The 19,916-nt window shown below is 42.1% G+C and overlaps 1 protein-coding gene across 1 annotated transcript in view; it reads left to right on the top strand.

Annotated features, from left to right (window-relative positions):
* LOC142493879 (cytochrome P450 2K1-like) overlaps nt 1–19,916 on the top strand; it is a 38,171-nt gene that overhangs the window by 14,129 nt on the left and 4,126 nt on the right. The window contains exons 3-4 of the mRNA XM_075598574.1: nt 3,631–3,815; nt 5,202–5,343. Of these exons, the coding sequence (XP_075454689.1) occupies nt 3,631–3,815; nt 5,202–5,343 (327 nt within the window). The remainder of the gene's footprint in view (nt 1–3,630; nt 3,816–5,201; nt 5,344–19,916) is intronic.

The following is a 19,916-nucleotide window of genomic DNA, read 5'->3' as shown; positions in this document are numbered from 1 at the left end:
ACTTCCAGGTCTGTGCGGCAGCTGTTGGTCTCATGATATGAGGCATCCAGTGTTCTGCGGAGTGTCTGAAGCTCTTTCTGAGATACGTCCACCTCTGTCCGGACATTGTTGACCACCTGTTGTGAGGCATTCAGCTCTACGCGAAGAGTGTGAACCTCTTGCTGAAAGACTGTCATCTGCTATAGTGCCTCCTCATACTTCCGCTTCAGCTTAGTCATCATTTTATCAGATTGGCTTTGCTTTTCATCCATGGCGGAAATAGTAGCGTTTGCAGTATCTAGCTCAGTCTTGAGATCGTCCAATTCTGTCCTGGCTGCAGAGTACATTGCGAGAACATATTCATGTAGCTTCACGTTATTTTTCAGTAGCTCCGCGTAATCATCTTTCTTTTGTTTCAATTGTTCACGGAGCATATCACCGTCATGCCTGGCATTTTTCAGGGCATCTTCAGGGCTGGTCAAGGGATCATCACTCACTGGTTCCGGCTCCACTTCCCTGGGATGGTTGGTTGAGGATTCCTCACTGTTGGCACCGGACAGACACTTCGTTGGGGTACACGACTTCTGCCTTGGGCCCTCTAGATATTCGGTTAACCGCGGGACGAAATCTCCATTTTCTCTAGGCTGCAGGGCATCTCGGTCCCCCTTTTCCTCCAGAGGATCTGCGGACGTGTCTGTTCCTTCCCCGGTAAGTGAAGAACCGCTTTTCTTTTTCCGCCTTTTTGTTTTGGATGACTCCGTCCCATCTTGAATACTGGGGTCTCCTTTTTATTTGATACTTTAGCAGCTTCATTATATATGTCAGGCTTTTCTTGCAGTTGCTTTAGCTGACAGAAATATTGGGTGATCTGCTGCTCCCGCTCTTTCTCTTGTCGACCATATTCGTCATCATAGAGAGCGGTCTTTTCTGTTCGTGCCGAGTTCAGGCACCCCCACCATTCTTGGGGTGTTTTGTGGATGTGACTCGGTTCGGGTTCCCCGTAAGGGATGTCTTCCTCCTAATTGTACTGGAAGGGCCACTCTTCCGTGGGGTCGGGTTCATTACAGGAACGCTGCATCTTGTCCTCCATTTTTAGGCTATCAGGTGTAATTTTCTTCCTGACCTCAGGAGGCGCTATTGTCGCTGTTGCCACTGTATTTGCTAGAACCCCCAATTGTGGTAGTCCTACAGGTGGGCATATTTGCTTGTAGAGGTCGTAGCTCTCACAGGCATCTCTGTAGACTTTTTCTTTCTTGGGTAAGTTTTAGAATATCAGCAGTACGGTGCATGCATTTTCTCTCATCAGGTATACAGATGTGCAGTTGCTAGGTAAAAACGTCTATTTGCTTTACACCATTTACTTGCTAGGTAAATCTCTCATTAGGTATGCTGAATGTGTAGTTGCTAGGTAAAAACTTCTGTTTTCTTTACACCATTTACTTGCTAAGCCCAATCTCTCTGTTTCAGCCAAATAATGTGATTTTCTGCTTGAGTTCAGTCTCAACTTTGGGTATTATGACATCCACTCTTCACACTTTGGGAAACCGTTTACACAGTTCAGCAATTCCTTTTTTCTAGTAGGCAATTTTACCCTCAGCACTTGTTTACTGAAAATTCCCCTGCTTCAGCACAGTCTTGCATCAATTTTCACATTTTTCTGCATATACTCCATTCACAACTGGTAGTCCTATGCGGTGTGGCAGCCTTTACTTGCAGAATCAGTACCGCTCATGGGTCACCATTTGTATTCACTGCTTCAGCTAAACATTTGAAAACAACAAACGCCTATCCTTTTAATGGCTAACTCACTTCTTGAACCCTGACTATGGCTTGAAGGCAAACCCTCTATTTCAATGACCATATTACACTTTATTGTGATAGGCAAATAAGGTTTTACCTGCTTGAGCAATCTCTCTCTCTCTCCTCTTGGGATTGGGGAAAAGAGTCCATCTGTGGTTTTGTAAGTTTCAGTGCAGTAGTGTGTATCACTTTAACTCTGATCTCTGCTGCATGAGATTTTTTTATTTTTTTTTATGTTGCTCAGACTGTTTGTAGGCAAAAAGCATAAAAAAAATTCACAGAAAAAATCTCCAGTCCTTTCTAACTTCAAAGACCACCTCTCGTCCCACTTCTGACACATATGTAGGCGGACGCTCACAGACGTATGCAAGGGAGACTGATTATAGTGAAATTAAATAAGCCTTTTATTGCGCCTGTTTCCTTAACATCAGGAAACCATCCAAACAAGGGGTAAACAAAGCTTCTATTCACTTGGGAGTATTTCTAGAGAAATACTATGCAGTTCACAACTCCCTTAGATAAGCATGTCTCCCCGCCCCAAACATATAGCATGAAATAAGCAGATATAGAAAGTCTCATAAATGAAAGTCTTATCTGTTCCTTGTGGTTTGGAGGGGAAATCTTCTCTGTCCCTGGTTGCTACCTTTTCTTCAGGGTTTGTCAGCATTCAGGTTTTGAAGTTTCCCCTGTGTCTTGAAAGCAGCTCTGCTGTTTCTTCTGGCAGGGCTCAAGACAAGTATCTCCAAGTTCAGCTCAGGTGTGAGCTAAGGAGTCTCCCTTCCTGTCTCAAAAGACAGGCTTTTCTAAGCCATCTAATCAGGCAGGTGGTGTTTGTTAATTGACTACCAGCAGTTAACCACCACACTGCTGGATTAGAAGTACATTACCTGAACAGGGATAACTCCCCTGTTACAATCCCCCAAAAAAGTTACAGCAGTGCTATAGGTGGAGGGCAGGCAGTCTCTGCACCTCTCACAATGATGTCAGCACATCCAATTGCCTACGTACGTTTCGCTACTGGCTTTGTCAAGGCTGGAAGAACTTCCTGCAACCCTGGATATTTAAAGGCAATAAGAAGGTTTCCTATTGGTTGGCCAATCACTAGTCAATTCCTGTTGGCCTCTGAGGGCATCTGGTGGTCAAAAGTGATAGTGTTTGCTGTTAGATGAAAAAACACAGCAGGGACCTATGAGACCTTAGTCTCTGGGGGCATCCAGTGGTCAAACATGATAATGGTTGCTGGTAAGCATAAGAGCAGCAAATAAATGACATACTGTATTGTCAAAGTCTCAAAATATGTTAAATGAATGGGTGGAAAACAAAACCCTCATTTAAATCCTGAGGTGAGAGCGTATAAATCAATCTGGATTCTTTTTGCAAAAGAATCTCATCCCAGCCTCCTTTTCTCAGTCCAAGTGAAAATTGGTCAATACCAATAAATGTAAGGACACTGCTGTGCCCGTTTGGCATTCCTGGACATGTCTGGCCACTGGTGTGTCATTTGATTACGTATGGTGCCGAAATGTTCTAACACGCGGTGTCTTAATGGTCTTCTAGTTTTACCCACGTATTTATTTTGGCAATTACAGAAGGCCATGTATAGCACACCTGATGATTTACAATTAATAAATCGCCTGATATCGAAATTTCTTGTTTTGTCCCAATTTTGGAATGTCTTTGATGTTTTGATAGACCTACATTCCTTGCATATATATATATATATATATATATATATATATATATAATATATATATATATATATATATATATATATATATATATATATATATATATATATATATATATATATTTATATACTGTATGTATACATTCTTTTTTTCTTATGTTCAGAAAAGGTACAGGAAGAGATCACAAGAGTGATAGGATCAGCACAACCTAACTATAATCACCATACACAAATGCCTTTCACAAATGCAGTTATACATGAAACCCAGAGATTTGCTGTCGTCGCTCCATTGGGCTTGCCACATGAAACTACTAAAGATGTCAACTTTAAAGGATATTTTATTCCAAAAGTAAGTCTATTATTTGCATTCCAAACTAAAGCTAACATTTGTTGTTTAGACAATACTGTTGGGATCTAATTACCTGACAATAATTGTGTTATTATTGCTCAACCCTGCTGCCGGCTTTAGCTGAAACCTGCATCTATTCTCGTCCTCTGGCACTTATAAGTTACATACTGTAGGCCTAAGAAATCAACATTTGTACATTTCTGTGACGGCACTCGTCTCAAATCAGAAAGCGGAACCGCAGGGCTTAGGCAGGGATGTAAATAAACCGACCGAGGCCATGGACAGAGTCCTGTAAGAGTAGCCGTGGTCAGTAAGCAGGAAGGCTTCAGGGCTGGCAGCAGAGTTGCAAAGTCCATGAGACAGGCAGAGGTCAGGGCAGACAGAAAACAGTGAGGTCGGGGTCACGGTCCGGGGTCAGAAACAGGGGAATCAAAATAGGCAAAAGGGTAAAGCGCGACTGTAAAGACAAACAAGAGCTGCAAACGTATGAACTTTGCTTGGTGACTCCCATCAGGAACTGGAGCCTTATATTGCAGGCAGAAAGGGCAAGCAGTCTGGAAAACCTGAATTGGCAGCAAAACCCGGCACGAATCGAGCAGATTCCTTGCAATTTCTTTATTTAGTCCTCAAGTACATACTTATACAACAACTGATTTGTACTCTTTGTGTCAGGGTTTTAGTGCGCTGTACATTCTATTTTTATTTATGTAGTGACAACGTGCACTCAGTGCAGTGTTCTCTAGTAAATAATACAGGGGGAAATAATACAAATGAGGATATGTGCATTACATTTAAAAGCAAGGAGTCTCTAACCCAAAACAGTTTATGTACGATGGCAAGCAGAAGCACTGCATGGAAGTGCAACATTTGGAAGGCATGATCAAAAGGGTAAGTACAGTACATACAGTATTATATGCAGTGAGTCATTTAGTCACATTAGAGAACTACTGTATGAAAATGCTTCATTGCTGAGCTTTAATTTAAAATGTGTGTTTTCAGGGTCTCTATCTTCAAATTGTGGTTGAAATTGTCTGGTTAATATACTTTATCTCCAGGCATGTGCGAAGCGAGCCTTCTGGTATTTGGGACATAAAGCATAGTTTACAGGATATTGTTATTTATTAAATAACATCTTTCAAAGTAAAAGAAACTCATCACTTTCTGGGATTTTTATGAACAATGTGATTTTCCATTGACTCCAAGAAATAATTAGTAAAATTATTAAATATTATGTTATTATGTGTAATAGCATTTAAAAAAAATGAATATTATTTTTAGTGTAAATTGTCCTCTATACAGTATAGGATAAGTGAAGGAAGGGAGTGTGAATGTTTCCATTTTTTAAACCATTTATTTAAGCTAATCCACCTTTTTTTTCATTTCCAGGGGACATTTATTATCCCATTGCTCACATCTGTCCTGAACGACAAGACACAATTTGAAGATCCAGAGCAATTCAATCCAAATCATTTCCTTGATTCAGATGGCAATTTCATAAAGAAAGCAGCTTTTATGCCATTTTCTGCAGGTACCTGAGCTTAGTGTGTGAAATAGAATAGTCCTTTATTTTGAAAGAAAATTTATACTTTAGGAGCTTTCCAAAGTAGTGTTTTTTAGTGTGAATATTTTGAATCATTCTGGCATGCAGAGTAATATTGTATTACATTTGATATATAACATTTTCTGGGGCATCTTCTTTAATGCACATTTTTTTGTCGTAAATTATATGAAGATTTGGGGGGGGGGCTTCTTTTATATATATTTTTTTTTTAAATATGTATTTGATGGATGGGGTTTTTTTATGGTGGGGATTGTCTGTGTCAGGGGAAGGAATGAGTGTGAGGATGGGGGATTGAGTGAGAGTAGGCTAATTGATGGCGGGAGTGAGCTGGAGAGAGTGAGGAAAAGAGGGAGTAAGAGTGCGACAAATGGGAGAGAAATACATGTGAGGAGAAAGGGATTGTGTGAGAGTGGAGTAATTGATGGAGGGGGAAGAATTAGAGGAGAGTAGAGAGGGAGGGTGAGGAAGAGAGGGAGTGAGACAGAGGGGAATTAAATACATGGGAAGAGCGGGGAGATAGAGGGGGATTGTGATGTGGGAAATGGGGGGGGGGGGCTCGCAAGACTGCCAACATGGGGAGGGGGGAGGGAACCAGTCGTAACTCTACAGTAGTCCTGGGCCCCGGGAATCTGTCTGCAGCCCTGACAGTGAGTGAATCTCTCTGAGACTATATGGGTAACCTAGAGGAAGAAGCTCCCAGTGTTTCCAAAGTAATTCTGAGGACTGGTGGAATATATTCTTTTGTTGTATTGTATTGTATGTCTTTATTTATATAGCGCCAAAAGTGTACTCAGCGCTTCACAAAGAATACAGTACAGGGAATTATAAATATACAATAAGTGCAGCAAAATCAGACAATAGGAAAGGAAATCCCTGCCCCGAAGAGCTTACAATCTAAAAGGTTTAGTGAGAAACTTACAGAAACAGCAGGTGAAGGAGTAAGTGCTGTAGATGGCAGTGCTTGGTCACAATGGGTGTTGCAATATCATTTAAAACATTAACTCCCAAATACAGAAGTTGCAAGACTTTGTTTTTGGCATGGGGCAAGCCATGAGACCATGAGTGCCCCAGTGCTAGAGGAATATCGCTGTGGGGTCTTATCAAGAAACATAACGCCCTCCAACCACCCCCACCCCTTCCTCCCCTGCCATGCGAACGTTGCAGCACTATCACCAGAGCCACAGCTTTAAACTTTTTCAGAGACAGTATGTCTCGCTACATCTGTAGTTCATTTATAATTGTTTTATTTATGGTCACATGTATCACAATAATATATAGGTATTAACACTCAATTACAATTATTTAAACCACTATATTAATACTTTAGATTCAAAAGAAAAAAACACAAACAATATTGTTTTTTTATTTTTTTATTTCAACAACTGTATATATAGTCCAGTCATAGTAGTACAGCTCAACCCCATTATAACGCGATCCGTTGCAACGCGAATCCGCTTATAACGCGATGCAAGCGTGGCTCCCAATTTTCTTATTTATGTGTAGCCATCTTACCCCACCCTAAGTGAGATTGGGGTGGGTAGGTGTATCTGACTACTTACAAAAAACGAAAAACCAGGCACTTATCTTGAGTAACAGACCAGAAGTGATTTCAGTATGTAATAATAAAACCAACAATTGTGATCTCTCTCTGGTATTTAGAGACAATCTTTTGATCCCTTCTGCTTCAACCCCAGAATAGGGATAATCCAAAGCCCTTATAGAAACGTGAAAACAGACAGGATATGGGGAGCGAGGAATTAGAATATATACAATCCAATAAAACGTAGACTCTAAACAGCTGAAAAATAGTGATATAACCTATTATGGTGGACAAGGGGCAAGGAATAACAGGATATATATGTATACTCACACGGCCTTGTGTAAGCACAATCAAAAATGGGTATCTTTGAGATATATCCTAGCCCGTCCACAAGCAGGTATGAAGGGATCAATGGAGTATAACAATAAATATATACTCACACGGCCCAGTGTGAGTAAAGATGATGGGTAGTTGCAGACAGGTCACAAAAGATTGTTCGCAAGCAGGGCTATGACCGGAAGAGGCAGTGACGTGAAAGGAAAGCGACCAGCAGACAGGAGAGGTAAACTGCTTGATTACAAGCAACAGAGGAGTGTCTTCCGTCATAGCCCTGCTTGGGAACAATCTTTTGTGACCTGTCTGCAACTACCCTGGACGGGTTAACTTAACCCCAAAGACACCTACCCATCATCTTTACTCACACTGGGCCGTGTGAGTATATATTTATTGTTATACTCCATTGATCCCCTCATACCTGCTTGTGGACGGGCTAGGATATATCTCAAAGATACCCATTTCTGATTGTGCTTACACAAGGCCGTGTAAGTATACATATATATCCTGTTATTCCCTGGCCCTTGTCCACCATATTAGGTTATATCACTATTTTGCAGCTGTTTAGAGTCTACGTTTTATTGGATTGTATATATTCTAATCCCTCGCTCCCCCTATCCTGTCTGTTTTCACGTATCTGACTACTTATCAGACTACTTATCGACGGCGACCTTGACGTGTACTACTGATTCAACCGTCGTCACCGGATATATTCGGCCCAGTCCCTGTCCAAACTCCAAAGGCACCGGATGTGGAGATATATTCTGAATGGACACCGTGATTTTCTCAGGAATGACCGAAGTCCATTCCCTGACTTCTGGCACCATCTTATAGCCTTTTTTGATATCCTCTTCAGAGGTAGTCTCCAGAGAGAAACAAGTGTTGGCTGTATCTCGGCCCCAATATTTGACCACGGCCGCTATGTGTCGAGACAGGGGTAGTTCACCGGTCTCCTGAAGATAGGCGCGAATCTCCGACCGTACGATGTCAGCATTAGTTCCCAATATAATAGGTGCACTCAGTTGTTCTTGGAGCTCGGGGCAGACTAGGGCTTCCACCATCATGGGATGCATCCGATTGGTATTCAATTGGGATATGTCGATCTTTACCGTTATTACTCCGTCGATGGGGTAGTCCTCCTTACTAAGGCCCCACAACTTCAGCTTCTCGGCCGACTGTAAGGGCAGATGGCGGAGGTGTTGGTCATAGAACCCCCGATAGATAATGGTCACATGGGACCCAGTGTCCAGTAAGGCTGAAGCATAGATGTCTTCCACAAGGACTCAAATGAGGGCCGTGGGTTCCACTCGACTGTAGGCGTCTAGGGGAAGACTACAGTATCTTCTCCGAGGGACCCCAATTCTTCGGACTCCTCTGCAGGCAGTGCCGGAAAGGTAGTGAGCATTGGGGTACTTGCACCATGAAGAATTTGGTTCCCGGGAGGAATTTCTTGGGGTGTGGGCAGCTCCTAGCGACATTGCCTGGTTCCCTGCAGTTGAAACAGCGATAGTCTGGTCGAGAGCTTTAACAGCCAGGGGACCTGGTAGAGGACCCAGACATTCCAGAGGTGGGTGCGTCCTTCTCCTTCTTCACCCCCTGTGTAGTGGGCCCCTTGGTCTCATCCTTGCGGGAGTCCTGGGTCTTCTTTGGAGTATGTAACCTAGTGTAAGCCTCATGACTCTTCACTTCATCCAGCAAGTCTTCTAACGAAGGGGCCTCTCCTTTCCTCAGCGTGGTGCTTTACCTGTTTGGCAACCAGGAGGGCTGAGCTTCCACCACTGGGAACCTGGGGTATATACTTATCTTCACAGTGCAGCGCCTCCACCGATAAGTGGTCCCGGAGAGATGGGAGTATTCTCTTACCGGACACAATATACATACGAACCACTCACAGTTGCAATTGAACAAGCTTTACTAATCAATAATAGAAATAGACATATCACATATATATATCAACATGCCCTTCCCACCTCTAAGGCAATAGGGACAGGTTCCCTTTTATTGTGCTGACCACTGACTGTGTAAAGGTATTAGCCGCAGAGTGTCACTTTATTCAGAGTGTGAGTGTGTGGGGATAGCGCTTCCCTGGTGTTGGGGCCCGGTGGTGCACTTTGTGAATAACTTCCTGGACTCGGTCCAGACCAGATCGCAACCGCAACCAGTATTCCACGACGTGGCTCCATATAACAATGCATTTTACAAGATCAAATCGATACTGAACTCCCATTGGAACATCCTGTTGAATGACCCGATTATTGGTAAAAAATTACCAGCTAGAGCACCAGTTGTATTTCAAAAGGCAAGAAACATCAAATCTGTCTTGGCACCAAGTAGATTAAAATATTCAGAGGTTATGCACATGAAGGATATAAATGAAGTTGATGGTAATTTTCTTTGCAGGCGCCCTAGATGTATAACATGTAAACATCTAAAGACATCAAACACTATCTCATCTCATTCCAACAGAACTACACATCTAGTTAAAGGACATACTGTATGAATTGTTTATCCAGCTTTGTAGTCTATGTTATTATGTGCCCTTGTGGTATACAATATATTGGCAGGACGGCACGTCCTTTAAGTATACGATTTTTAGAACATCGTAGGAACATAATACATGGACTATAAACACACAGTTTATCTCGCCACATTCAGTTGAAACATAACAAAGACCCAGCCACATTAGTAGTGATGGGCATAGAAAATATTAAATCCACTCTACAGTATTAAGTGGGGATAGACATAAACGGTTAAATCTAAGAGAAACCTACTGGATTTATGTTCTTAACACACTTAGCCCATTTGGTTTATACGACTGCATTTATATCAGTACTGTAGTTTGATAGGACTATTCTCCCTTGATGATATGATATAGAGGTCTGGGTTGAACATGCTTGACATGTTCCCTCTGTGTCTGTCTCATGGAGTCTCTTTCTCACATATCTGTTTATTAGATAGGTCATTTATTAGAACAGTAATAATATGTATCACTTTATTTTAGGTGCATACACTTTAATATCACTTTAAATAGGAACATATTATCATTGGGCAGAATACATTGATATACATTGGTATACAGGCAGTCCTCGGTTATCCGACACAATGCGTTACTCAAAATGGCGTTGTAAAGCGAAACGTTGTAAAGCGAAACACGTTTTCCCATAGGAACAATGTTTAAATGAACGGTTCCGTTCCTGAATAATGCTAAAATACACAAAATATTTTATGCAGACAATAAGATATGCAGCACACACATAAATTATATAGTGTAAATATATAGTGTAAATATAGTATAATATTATATATATACACACATACACGATGTTGCAAAGCGTCATAAGAGCGTTGGATAAGCCGTTTTGGCGTTGTAAAAATGAACATAGGTATGCATTGCATAGCGTTGGATAAGCCATTCGTTGTAAAGCGAAGCGTTGTAAAACGAGGACTGCCTGTACTCTCTTATTTCACTGTATTCTTTTATTGTACATATATTAGAGATTTAAGATATATAAGAATATATACATTAATATATACATTTTCACAATTTTGAACATTTAAAATGATTTCCTCCATAATTGACAGCGATATATTATATATATTTTTTGCTATATAGTGCATTCTTTTCAGTTTGCGTTATTTGTGATCTCGGATACAAAGCCTCTGTTTGTTTGATGTTTCTTTTCTCTTCTCTTCTCCTTATCTGAAAGATATATCACCATTATTATTTCAGATATACATTAAATTACAAAAATAGTTTCAACATACTATGGGTTAAATATTTACCCTGGGGTATCTATTATTCATTATTAACATAAATAGCAGTATCACAATTTTTGAATACCCTTGTAATACTATCTATCACTCGTACATTCTGTAGCATGATCATGGACATTCCTGATTAATATAAAAAATTATCAACAGATTATTTAGAGTAACGTATGAGTGAGTTTCTTCTAATTTGTTGTCCTTTCAAGTACACATCATATGTATCTTAATCATTTATCCTCCTCTCATTTGGGAGGCTGCTGATCACTGTCAAGTGGCTAGCACCCATCTCAAATTTATGGGAGGATTGAATGATTGGATTGATTATTATAACATTTTTATTTTTTGGTCCTGCTCTTCCATTTCTTTTTAAATTTTAGATTTATTAGTGTGTTTACATTGGTACTTGTGCATTTTTAAAATACACATGTATATACAGTCATGTTGTAGTGATTTATAATGTAAATTAATCCATCTAACACAGGCTCATTTTCACAACTGTTATGAATGGTTACTTACTGCTCAAATAACATATAGCCTGATTTATACGTATGTACTTATTATAGGTGCAAACAAAATATACACACTTATACATGAATTTATACATGGTTTTTTTGTGGTCATAAATATGTATATTTCAAATGTTTCAAATGATTTAATTCTATTTGATAATGTTATTGTTGTATGGGTCTATTGGGACATACAGCCACTAATTAACTGATTGCTTGTATTTATCTATGCAAATATTTAACTAGCCCTGACCTCTGCCGATTGGTGGATTTAAATATAAATACCTATGACGTATATCAGTCATTTATCCCCTGATGAAATCACCCAAGTGTGAAGAAACGCGTAGGGATACTAGTTTTTACTAGTGATGGTCATTGCACCAGACCTGTTCTGTATCTGGGACTTTCATTCAGACTCTGGGACTCTGCGACGCTGCCCCGTGCTGATGCGCTGTTTGCTGGGACTTTGGGACACCACCTCATGGTGATACATCAGCGATTTGGTTCCCTTCGTCCTACCTTCTCCTTTCCTCCTATCCGGAACCACTGTTCACCACAGCTCGTTTCTGGCTGAGAACAGGAGTAGCTGCACACTCTCTGGAGTTCCTGCTGGATGGTAGCTCAGAGGTGCATACAACTTGTGGGAGCAGGACGTGTGAGCGGAGCAGCAGTTTCCAGCATCTGGCAAATGAGTATTACTCATTACATGCTTTAATACTTTTTATGTTTGTGAGTGCGCATTTCTTGGAGTTTTATGGAACATTACATTTTGTATCTTAATATAATACACTAGGATCTGGCGATTTCTTCTCTTTTTGTCTTCTTGATACAGTGGGAGGTCGTTGTTCCTTTCAGAAAGCTGCCTACATCCACATAGAGGGCCACCACCCTTCCATTTTCAATAGGATATTTTAATCATATGGTTTTGTGGACTCTGATACACTTCATCATTTGTGGTTTTAACATAATTTTTAAACTTTCCTTCACTCCCCCAAGCACACTTTTTTTTATTTATTTAAAATTTATTTTTTCTTATACATGCATGTTTATATGTTATATTTGAACAGTTATTGGTAATACTAGTTTATGTTATTGATTTAGTTTTTATTTTATATTTTTATTTTTGGTATAGTGCTAGAGCATCATTTTTTGATATACATTAGGTTCCTTTATATGTATTTTTCTTATATATATACTTTATACATTGATTATACAGTTAGTTGGTAATACATTGCAGACAGATACTTAAAGTGCAGTCTTTTTTGTATATTTTTTTATATATATATATATATACAGTGTTCGACAAATCCATTCACCTACAGGCCTGTGGTGACTGGATTTGACCACGTGGCGACCTCCTCATGGCCGCCCAAGCATGGCGGGATTGGGGATGGGACTAAGTGGCGAGTAGATTTTTGGGTGATTTGTCAACCACTGTATAGATATAGATATAGATAATATATGGCTTATCAATAACCTTGGCAGTATTAGAATTGCATACAGTACACACAATATATGATTAACCTTGTACTGGTGGCTCTGGCCATGCTCCACCCTGGAGTAATGTGCCTCTCCCACCACCGTGTGCACCCCACACCGTGTCCAATGTACTGGACCAGTTCCTTGGTCACTTAACCCCCAGTGTCCTCAAAGAACCCACCCCCAAGGCGGAATCTGTTCCTGCAGGTACCGTGTTGATGCACTTATAATAATACCTGCCGGTCGCTGATACAGTACTTCGAAATGGATCCGCAGATCCAGCGTCGTCTCTCACGAGTAGTCCCTCACTGTCAAAGAGATCTCTCACGAGTCTTGACTCGGCACTGTAGTCTGATCCCACAATACAGAACACAATGTAGCTCAAGAGAGTGCATTGTCCCTGACTGCTACTATCAATAAGCGAGTCAAATCCCTATATATGGCTGTTCCCTGCAGTACCACAAGCTGGTGGTGACTCAGGGCCTGTACTGGGGCCTAGGGGGAATATCCTGGCCTATGCAGTGGGTCACTGACCCCCTGCACTACGCACCTCTTCTCCCCTTGCTCACCCAGGACACATTGGCTAGCGTGGTCTCCGCTTCAAGCTTCCCTTTCCTGTCTCCAGCTACTCTCAAGCCCTATTGGCTGCCATGCACCCTGTGAACCTGCTGAGGTTCATGGGAATTGTAGTCCCAGCTCAGAGCCTGCACAGGATTTGTCCTGCATCGCATGCTTTTGTCCTGCACCTGCGCAAACCATCTCTAGGGGCTGCTGCAACTATCACGCTACTGCGCATGCGCGGACCGCGCATAACTTGGTGGCGCCCTGAGCCAATACCTCCGGGAGTCCCTGGCTATGTGGCCGCCCCGGCAGCTCCCACTAGCACCAGGGTAAGAAGGGGTGGTACTGGAGGACCTGGCTACATCCTCCCCCTGGTTTAATCCAACAACCCCGCTTGGGAACGTATACCAATGTCACACACATTTACACAATAAAAATGCATATATAGGAATACAATTTATCACTTGTATACCCTACATGAGATTATACATTTCATTGAACATTCCAATCACAGATCTCACTCTACTGTGAGCCCACTGCTGAGCCTCATAATGGGGTGCCCCGAATTGATCATAAGTCATTCTCATGAGAGGTTGACCAACTCGTTGACTTCTGCGGAGCTGTTCTTCAGTCCCTCCCTCTGGAGAGTAACTGACCTTACTTTGTAACTCAGTCTCTTCCTTTGAGGGGCTCAATGGTTCAACACTGTCTCTTTGAGGCACAAAGCATGGGCTCTGTGGATCTAAGGGCTGACTCCCTGAAGTCACCTTATATAACTTTTGACCATAGGGCCCTTTACCTAGCTCCTTCGGGAGATGCCACTGCGGTCGGAAGGGCCCTTTGAGAGATTCCCTCCATAGAGTCGTCAGAGGTGGTATTATTTACAGTCTCTGGACTACAGTTGAGTTTGGCCCCCTATCTAGAGAAGCAGCTACTTTTTCTGGTTCTTCATCTCCTACTTGGGGTATAGGGAGTAGATGATTCCTATGCAATACCTTTGCCCGACCTTCTGGAGTCTTTGATATGGTAAACCGGGAGGCCAGGCATCTGTGACTCCACCTCATATACTCCATCTCTCCAACGGTCAGCCAGTTTATGCTTTACGGGAACGCCAAGATTGCGAAGAAGGACAGCATGCCCCGGCCGAATTTCCTTATGGCGCACTTTATGATTGTAGCGTCTCTTTTTACTCGCGTTTAATTGAGCTGAGGCTTTCTCTGCCAATTTATAGGCCTGCTGCAAACTGTCCTGTAGCCTTTGCACATACTGGAAATGCATCCTATTGGATACCCCATCGGTAGATATCTGCAAACGTACATCTACTGGTAGCCGAGCTTCCTGTCCAAACATCAGAAAATAAGGTGTATACCCAGTGGATTCATGACGGGTACAATTATAAGCGTGCACCAAGGACTCCACGTGCTTACTCCACTCCGTCTTCTGGGAGTCTTTCAGAGTACCAAACATATCAAGCAGTGTTCGGTTGAACCGTTCAGGCATAGCGTCCCCTTCTGGATAATAAGGTGTCGTCCGGGACTTGGTGATATTCAGCTACTTAAGCAATTCTCGTATGAGATTACTTTCAAAGTCCCGGCCTTTATCCGAATGCAATCTATTTGGCAGACCATAATGAATGAAATACTTCTCCTATAAGACTTTTGTTACAGTGACAGCTCATTGGTCTTTAGTAGGGAAGGCTTGGGCATATCGAGTGTAGTGATCAGTGATTACCAATACATTTCCGATACCTCGAGTGTCAGATTCAATACAGAGAAAGTCCATGCACACCAGATCGATGGGTCCTGAGCTTCTCAGATGAGCCATAGGTGCAGCCCGTGTGGGTAGTGTTTTTCATTGTATACAGCGAGTACACCGCCTACAGTGCAATTCCACCGACTCCCTCATCTTGGGCCAGAAGAATCGATCACGTAGTAGGCCAAAGGTTTAATTGATCCCAAGATGACCGTGATCATCGTGCAATGCTCGAAGGACCATTGATTGTAGAATCTTAGGTAGGAATAACTGTCGTCTATCAGGGTGGTTGTGATACGTCACTACCCGATACAGTAGACAGTTATCGAGTTCAAACTTGTTAATTTCCTTCATTAACAGAGCTACCATTTCTTTTGGGACCTGTTTAAACAGCAATGGATTATTTTGCTGGAGAGCTTGACGGACTATTCCGGCCACTGTGTCGTGTATTTGATATTGTACCAAATCTTTCCAGGCGATAATTTTATCCAAAAAAGAAGAAAAAAAGGCGCAATGGTTAAGCAAAGGAATTGTTATTTATATGGTAATGCAAAAAAGGAAAATAAAAATCACACAGTACAAATGAAACAATGAATGAATGAGTGAACTGTAATTAAAATCAAAAGTTGTGTCTGCTTTTTAAAGGACTGTTGCCGATGTGCCAGATGTAGTGGTGTAGTCTGTAACAAATCTTCCGATTGAGCCTGTGGTCTTTAAGAGGATAAAAGATAGATCTCAGCTTGCCGAATGGATGCCGGGTCATTACTGCTTCTCAGCTGGGGAGCGTCTCCTGGGGTGTTTACCTCAGTCAGCTTGCTCCCTTGCTTACACGCTGCTTACTCCTGCAGGTGGCTAGAGCTGGCTGTCTCCTCTCAGGGCTCACGGGGAATTACATCAGTTCTCGTTCAGTAGCTTTCAGGAAATATTGATGGAAGGCCCTTATTCATCACATGCTTGGACAGAAACTAGTAGGACCCAGAGAGATTTACTAGAGCATTCAAATTAACACAAAGAGCAATCGTGCCAAAATTTGGGACAATGTGGACCTGGAGTGGAGGTGTTAGTTAAGCCTCCCCCCACTTCACCCCCTCTTCCCCCCCTCCCCCCCCCCAGCACCCTCACATTTTTTGTGTTTACATGTGAGTACAACTACTTGTACTAAATGTGTTCTGGATATAGTGCATTGGATTCTGACATTTGTACCGTATTATATGGATGGAACATTGTATAATTGCTGATTGAAAATAAAAGATTTAAGTTACAAAAAAAGAGAAGAGGTGTCTAAGAGGGGATATGATAACTATATGCAAATATATTTGGGGACAGTACAAGGAACTTTCAAAATATTCAACCCAAGGACAGTACAAAGGAGTCGGGTTCATCCGTTAAGGTTGGAAGAAAGGAGATTTAACAAGCAACAAAGAAAGTGTTCTTTACAGTAAGGGCAGTTAAAATGTGGAATAAATCACCTATGGAGACTGTGATGGCAGATACAATAGTTTTGTTCAAAAAAAGGTTGGACTCCCAGATTAATTCACATGGATCAAGTAGGGTTTATCGGAGGCAGACAGGCGGCAGACAACACCAGGAGGATAATAGATTTGATTGATTTGGCCAAAAAGAAAAACATCCAATCCCTGGTGTTAAGTCTGGACGCAGAGAAAGCCTTCGATAGGATAGACTGGCCTTATTTAGAAGAGACTTCGAGTGTATTTAGTTTTGAAGGACGCCTGCTAAAAGCCATTTTAGCACTGTACGAGGGCCCAATGGCAAAGGTGAGACATCAGAGCTTCCCCTCAGAACAATTTAATATTCGTAGCGGAACTAGACAGTGTTGTCCCCTGTTCCCGTTGCTGTTCGCCCTCTGAACAGAGCCCCTGGCGGCGCACATCAGGCGCAGTCCAGATACTGTATAGCAAGAATACCAACAGGTGATCAGCCACATAAAGTGACGATATACGCGGACAACGTGATTTTAACACTGTCCAAACCTTTCTCATATTGCTCAATATTTTCGGGATCCTGGGAAAATTCAAACAAATTTTGGGATTTAAAATCAATCAGACCAAATCAGAAGCCCTCAATTTAAATCTGCCCAAAGAGGTGGAGAAATTGATAGACATAAACTTTAATTTTAAATGGCAAGCCTCCGCTATCAAATATTTAGGGGTGTACATCACAAGGGACTACAAAACATTGTATCAAGCAAATTACCCTAGATTAATTAAGATATTGGGGGAGGATCTCAGGACATGGATGAAAGGTGGCATCTCCTGGATTGGGAGATTACATAGCGTGAAAATGAATATCCTCCCAAGGATGTTATATCTGTTCCAGAGTCTACTTATACCTTTAGTGAATACGGACATCCTCTCCCTACAGTCACAAATTATGAAATTTATCTGGAACAAGAAAGCCCTAGAATTGCAAAAGGTATCTTGAAGAGGCCTACAACGAAAGGGGGATTAGCGGTACCTTGCTTGTTAATTTATTATAAAGCGGCTCAATTAGGTCAAATTATCCAGTGGCACACAGACCCGAAATTACGGAGATGGGTCGAGCTGAAGAAAAATTGCTGTGCACCAGTAGAGCTGCAAAAACTGATTTGGCTACCCAAGAACAGTGTCAACAGAATGGAATTGCCGCTCCAGGCCATGGTCAATTCCTTGAAGATATGGGAGTCCACTAAAAATAGGTGTAAACTCACTTCAAAACATTCCCTAATGAATCCAATAATCGGTAATCCAGATTTCGCTCCATGGCTGAATAGAAATAATTTGTTAATTTGGATACAATCGGGTATTACACGATTGAAAGATCTGGAGGGGAGAAAATGTATAAAAACATTTGAACAAATTAAGTTCTCAAAGGATATACCAAACAAGGAATTCTTTAGATACCTCCAGATCCGAGATTTCTATAACAAATCACCAATCAGACCAGCACGAACAAATTTTGAGCAGCTGTGTTCCAGAGGAACGGACACAAGGGGACTTACATCAAGAATGTACAGGGAAGTGATCTGTCCTGAGACACCTAATGACATAAAACTGAGCTACGTGAGACACTGGGAGACAGACTTAGGGGAGACATTAGAAGACGAGGAATGGGATGGGATCCTGCAGGCAGCAGCCAAAAGTTCGATCTGTACCATATTAAAGGAGAACGCATATAAAGTCCTAATGCGATGGTATTACACCCCAATTAAACTAGCTAAATTTGTCAAAGGATACTCCCCACTTTGCCCAAAGCAATGCGGGGAGAGAGCAGATTTGCGACATATGCTGTGGTCCTGTGCAAAAGTGGTCACGATTTGGGAACAAATTAGAGAATGGTTACAAAGGATACTAAATTTGGAGATCCCCCTGGACCCATGGGTGTTCCTATTGGGCAGACGGATCCCGGGTCTGTCAAATGCATCGCATAAATTAATCGCGCATTTCGCAATAGCCACAACATGCGAGATCGCAGCATTGTGGAAACAGGATGAATTACCAGTAATCCCCAAAATCAGAAATCGGATTTGGCACGTCTGTCAGATGGAACAATTGACAAGTATGGTCAAGGACACTGGCATACATTTTCTAAAAGTCTGGACGTGCTACACGTAAAGAAAAACCCGCACAGCTAGAGTTAAACCACGGTGAGGTGCTGACTGGATGTAGACGTAATTGTATACAGAAGAAAAAGGAACCCAGTCTTCAAGCACTCTGTCACAACAAAATGTATAATTGTAATGTTAAAATACTTTATTAATAACAATGAATAAAAAAAAGGGTATTAAAATAAGATTAAATAGTGTGATTCAACAGCACGTGACTGTATCATTGGTAACCCACCTATGGCTAGGTGGGTAGATAGTGAGTAAGGAGATCCCTAATAGATACTCGGGATCTATCGCTATAATTTTAGCTACAGTAGCGACATCTTTTATTGAAGCAAATGCCGGCGGCATGCCGGGATCTACCCCAGCTGCCGCCAGTAAAAAACGCGCACCGCCGCGTTTCCCCCACGCACCCCCCCTCCACTTCGCGCGCAATTACCCCCCCTTCCGGACCCCGAACCCGGCTTCTGCTCTGTCCCTCTGCTTCCCCGCACCCCCGCTTACCTTAATTTGATCTCCAGGGGTGTCGGGGAAGCCTGGGGAAGCCGGGGAAGCCGGGCGCGCATGTGACTGTGACGTCACAGTGTGCCGCCACGCGCCGCGGCTACCCGCTTCCCAGACGCATGCAGCCGGCGGCTTTTGCTCGAATAAGAGCTGCCGCTGCTGTACCTAAAGATATAGGGAAGGAGCCGTAGAGAGCCCACTAGAAAGGTTGTCTCAATGTGGATGTATCAGGGCGTATAATATAACGCACTAAATTGACAAACTTAAAAAAGTGTGTACATTAGCACACTTTGGCATGGTATGCGGTAGATAAGACCTGTATATTATCTACCCGTGAATAATGGTGTCAAGGCAAGGTATCAAATCTTAAAGGGAGACCCCAGACTGATTCACTTGCCAGGTCTGAGGTAGTGACCTGTATAGCCCACACTTCAGGAGATAAGTGCAGACTGGTTTGAGAGATACTCAGGTAAGGTGTGAGATTAATGGCATG

This window comes from Ascaphus truei, chromosome 4 (genome assembly GCF_040206685.1).
Source record: "Ascaphus truei isolate aAscTru1 chromosome 4, aAscTru1.hap1, whole genome shotgun sequence".
NCBI classification, from domain to species: domain Eukaryota; kingdom Metazoa; phylum Chordata; class Amphibia; order Anura; family Ascaphidae; genus Ascaphus; species Ascaphus truei.
This window is presented reverse-complemented; position numbering and strand designations above follow the sequence as displayed.